The following is a 5,478-nucleotide window of genomic DNA, read 5'->3' on the forward strand; positions in this document are numbered from 1 at the left end:
TGAGAGTTAAGAATACCAGGTTCATGGGCAATCTTAGGTACTCTTGGAGATGACGTGATACACTCTCCAGGTACTCTACCAGTTCTCGTGTACTCTGTGTACTCTTGCCAGCTTTTTTTAGCTGGTTGTGGTATTTCTTTGCACAAGTTGCACGACTTTCAGCAGGAATACCAACAAGTCGTAAATGGACAGCTTCCAGGTGAGGTGGAAGAGTTTTGTAGAAGTCGTCCACCCTCTCTGGCCTTGTAGTACAGACTACAGTAAAGTTATAATTACATAAGACATCCTGGACCAGTGCTTTTGATGCTGTATTCAACTCGTCGAGGCCATCCACCAGCACGAGGACCTTAAAATGCTGGACACATTTGATCATGTCATCTCCTCGACACTTCTTAGCGGTGTCTGGCATCTGTGACTGGACGAGCTCTGAAAAAGAATCTGATGTGTTGATTCCTCCCTTCAATATGGAAGAGCAGCAGGAAGTTAGTAAGACATTGTATGGTGCTCTTGTCGGCCTTCCAATCACTTAGTAGTTTTATCAAGAGGGTCGTCTTACCAGCACCGGCAACACCTTCAATAAGTATGATTCTTTTGCCTTTGTCAATGGCAAGTTTTAGAATGTCTTCATATGGTATATCTTGGGCAACTGTATCCCGCTTCACCTTAACTTGGATGTTTGTGAATACAGTGCCAATATCGAGGAAAAAGTCTGTACCGGCAATAAACGACACAGGATTAACATTTGTCCGTTTACCAAACAGCTCCACCAACTCTTGTTTACCAGACTGCTCTATGATGTCCAGGAGGTTGTCTCTGATGTAGTTGATGTCTTCATCTATGGTTTTAACCCGGTTATCTACTTCATCTTGATCAATGTTAAACACATCTTTTCCTTCACTATATACGTCTTTCAACAGTTTTCTCAGCTCCTCCGTCTTGTTCTTATAATCCTCAGGACTGACGGCTAACTCCCCGTGAAGCACTTCGTTGCGAAAATCTTTTACAGCTTTGAGTTTTTCCTGAAGGGGGTCCAGCTGGCCACCAGGAGCAGGGCCACGCAACAAGGTGATGCACAGGTACAGTAGCGAGATGTCATATTTCTTGCCAGAAGGGTCGGCGTCAAGTATCTTAAGCTGATCCTTATTAAATGATTTCTTTAACTGTGTCTTGGTGAAGCCTTTACTCTCCAGGAACTCGGGAAGCTTCATGTCTTCGGCCTTCCCCTCCTGACGTGCTGCTCGGGTGTACATATCCAGCAAGACTTGGCGACCCAGTTTCTCCAGTGTTTCGATGAGTTTTGACCTGTTGCTCTGCTCCTCCCCGGTAATGGGTGGTGGTGGTGGTGGTGGTGGTGGTGGTGTCGCCATGGTTGGTCATTACTAAGGAACAAAGGTCAACAGTTACTTGAGAGTACAGCCTCACATTTATAAAGTGTTCATTAAGGTTAAAATACATTTATTAGAGTGAGCGGCGATAATAACACAAGGATAGATCAACTCAGTGTGCCAGTATTTGTTGCCAGAAAAACTAAACATTTATATAAAACCTTTTTTGATGTACAAATAATGTATATAAGAGTTGTAACATTCTCTTTAATAATCTCTAATATAAGTTGTGGCAACAGTCTCTCTCCTCTCAACCTAATATAAAAACTCGCCCACTGACGCATCACAAATACCAAGAACTTTACAACATTGTTACCATGACAACCAAACTCTCAACAAAGACTAAATCTTCCCCAGTAAACCAAGGGAACTTAGGAGCCTTAATTGACGGCGCTCAACCCTGGCCGTCATGGGAGACTCTAACTATATGGCCACATCGACTGCACGAATTAAACCGCGCCAAATGACCTTAGTAATCCAGCTACTCTTTTGTAGAAACTCTGGCAGACAATTTTCTGGACCTCATCATAACTAACGAGGAAGGTATAGTGGCCACACCTGGCCCCCGTTGGCCAAGGTTCAAGTATTACAGTGGTGATTACAACAGGTTGAGGGAGGGTTATTCACTGGCCTGACTCGCTGGTAAACAAGAACGCAGATACTACCCTCAACATTATAGTGAATAACGTGATCTATTTGAGAGATAAATATATAGTTATATACCCAAGACCAAACCCACTGGCTCCAGGGATACAAGGAGGCAGCTACACGTGAACCGTGCGGCGGTGGACAAAGTTAACAAGAAAACTAAGAAATTCCAGACGTGGGTTAGGACAGGAGGATGTATGCAAGAGCCAGGAACCAAGCTGAGGCAGAGTGTAGAAGGGCTGATAAAGACTTCCAGAGGCGGAGTGCGAGTGAGGTCAAGTCAAACCCAAAAGCTTTTTACCATTATGCAAAGTCAAAATAAAAAAATAAGTTTAAGCTTAACAGATCTAAGGCTTGAAGATGGTAGTTACGCAGATTCTGAACAGCTTCTTTTTCTCGGTGTTCACTAGAGAGGATGCTATTAACCTTCCTGCGTTTGAGGACAGACGGTTCGACACAGCACTGACCCACATTGTGTTCACAGAAGAGGGTATTAGAAATACACTGTCCAGGCTAAAGGTCCATAAGAGTCCCGGCCCTGACATGGTGCATCCTAGAGTGCTAAGGGAGCTGTGCAACGCGCTTGCCGAGCCCCTGAAGATCCTGTTTTGTAAATGCCTGGATGAACAAATGGTCCCCAGTGAATGGAAAGTGGTTTATGTAAGTCCTATCTTCAAGAAGGGCGATCGTCACTCCACGAACAACTATAGACCGGTGAGCCTGACCAGCATAATATGTAAAGTGCTTGAGAGTATTATCAGAGATGCCGCGATGGAACTTCTACTACGAAACAACCTTGTAAAGGATTGCCAACACGGTTTTATGCCGAGGCGCTCCTGCTTAACACAATTGCTCAAGGTAAAGGATATTTGAACCCATATTCTGGAACGGGGTGGTAATATCGACAATATATGCCTAGATTTTGCCAAGGCTTTCGACAGTGTACCCCACGAAAGGCTGAAAATCAAATTGGAAGGGTACGGGATTCGGGGAAATGTCCTAGCATGGTCATGACCGCAAGCAGTGTGTGGTGATTAATGACACGAACTCATCAAGTGTACCCGTCATAGGGCAGTTGTTGTTTGTTTGTTTCATTAATGACAAGCCAGAAGATATACACTCTTCCTTACTAATGATGAGGACAATGCCAAGTTATTCAGGTAAATTAAGAACCAAACAGACTGTGAAGAGCTATAGAAAGATCTCTGTCAGCTTCAGGAGTAGTCAATGGAATGGGTTTAATGTTAGGAAGGGCAAGAGGACGTTGGTGGTACAGCGTAACTCTCACCTGTATGTCAAGGGTTCGAGCCTCGGCCCAGGCACAGGGAAGAAGGGTGTTATCCAGTGTGACTCTCACTACAGGCTTCCCGGTCTCGGGTTTCCTCCTGTACTAGATAGACCGACCACCTGAACGGCTAGTAAGGTGATAACTGGTCAAAATGATGAAGAGGATGAACCTATAAAATGTATCAACAGTACGGAGGCGTATTACAGGATTTCCTTCGCTTTATATCTCTCTGTATTTTGTTTATTTTTCTTAAAAATTCTTTGCATGACTCGTCATCATGTCTGTCTCTTTTAAACTCACGAGAGAGTTGATGTCTGTGTCTAGTTGATTCTAATATGGACTTATATACTTTGGGGCCTCAACTGACGCCACCTCGGTTGCTGGAGGATCGGCTTTTTTCACACTTCATTTTTCCAACATTCGCGGCCTGAGATACAATTTTCCTTCTGTGGAGCACCATCTATTAACCTCTTCCCCCGACCTCTTACCACTATCTGAACTTCAACTGACCAAAGCAGCTTCACCCACACCTTTTCAAGTCTTCAACTACAACCTTTATACCTCCTTCCGTTCTAAGGGAGGTGTATGGGCCTACTGCAACACACGTACACCTATAGCTCGACTCACGGATCTTGAATCTTCCCTTTATGATGTCATCTGGCTCAAAATATCTCTACCAACTGTGACTATTTTTCTTTGTTTCCTATACTGTTCTCCCAACTCTACCAACTATTTGGAACTCTTGACTATCTCACTTCTTGCCATGAGTTGTTGCTATCCACACACCCCAACACCGAAATCCTCTACTTAGAGGATTTCAATGTACATCACAGAGAGTGGCTTGGCTCTGCAAGGGATGACCCAGGTGGAGCTGAGGCATTCTCTTTTTCCCTACTTAATCATTTGGAACAAATAATTAAAAGCGATCAACTTGCTAACATTCTTGGTCTTTGTTTTACCTTTAGCCCCTCACACTATTCACACTCAATTTCTGCCCCCTTAGGGTCTTCTGATCACAATCTTATTTCTATTAAATCAAACTGGGCACGACCACCTCCCCCACCCCCTTCTAAACGTCAACTATGGCACTATCGGAGGGCAAGCTGGCAAGCCTTGCGAGAATTCCTCACCGACTTTCCTTGGGATGAATGTTGTTTCTCCACTCGTAGGGACGCCTCGGTATGTGCTGACAGCATTGCTAGAGTTATACAGTGTGGTATGAGTGCATTTATCCCATCTTCTACCAAAACTTTCACTTTACAATCATGGTTTGATCGCTCCTGCTCTCTTGCTTGCAGGGTGAGAGATAGGGCATATCGAGCTATGAAACTATCTCCTTCTCCTATTACCCACACCTCTTTTATTACTTCTAGGAATCGTTGTAAGGCTATTCTTCTTAGGGCCAAGCGGAATTTTATAAAAATAAAGACTCTGTTCTTCCTCTAGTAAATCCTTCTGGTCCTTAACCAAAAACATCTGTAATAACTTCTGCACTCCTTCTTTTCCTCCTCTCTTCCGACCTGATAACTCTATAGCCAACTCTCCCCCTGACAAAGTCAATCTCTTTGGCACCTTATTCTCCTCTAATTCCACCTTAGACGATTCCAACTCTATCCCTCCTTCCCCTGCTCCTCCTACTGAACCTATGCACTTTCATATAATCTTCACTCGCAGGGATGCCGGTGTGTTATCCAGGTTGGAGGGAAGTAAGGGGCATGGACCGGACAGAATACCCCATCGTGTTCTGAGGGAGTGTGCTGAAGCTCTGGCCCCTGTGCTTTATAATGTATATCTATCAGACCAAAGCATCCAGGCCAGTAGTATAACACAGACTTAGCAGTAACCAGGGGAGCACGTGTTCACCCACGGAAGTTGACACACCCTACAGTGACTAAGGTGAGACAAGGACCTGACCCAAAGGAGGTCAAGGTCACAAAGGGAACAAGAATTCTCACCGCCACGCGATTAGCTTAACCCGGCGTCATGACCTTGTTAATTCAAGGAACTGCTACCCAGCCAGCACTTCTGTTACCTTACCTAACAGCCGATCTAGACACACCCAGATGCCGGCTGGAGATCTCCAATATAAAGGCCCTGCAGCTCCTTCCACGAGGATTAGACTATCACTCACTCACACTCACCAGCCAGCCTTCGCCG

At 44.7% G+C, this 5,478-nt stretch overlaps 1 protein-coding gene across 1 annotated transcript; it reads right to left on the reverse strand.

Annotated features, from left to right (window-relative positions):
- Positions 1–389: 389 nt before the first annotated feature.
- Positions 390–1,496, reverse strand: LOC121856750. Its single transcript, XM_042352444.1, has one exon. It carries the CDS (start codon positions 1,365–1,367, stop codon positions 393–395), a length of 975 nt encoding a protein of 324 aa, XP_042208378.1. The 5' UTR covers positions 1,368–1,496; the 3' UTR covers positions 390–392.
- Positions 1,497–5,478: the final 3,982 nt, after the last annotated feature.

Source organism: Homarus americanus, unplaced genomic scaffold, assembly GCF_018991925.1.
Source record: "Homarus americanus isolate GMGI-L3 unplaced genomic scaffold, GMGI_Hamer_2.0 scaffold56969, whole genome shotgun sequence".
NCBI classification, from domain to species: domain Eukaryota; kingdom Metazoa; phylum Arthropoda; class Malacostraca; order Decapoda; family Nephropidae; genus Homarus; species Homarus americanus.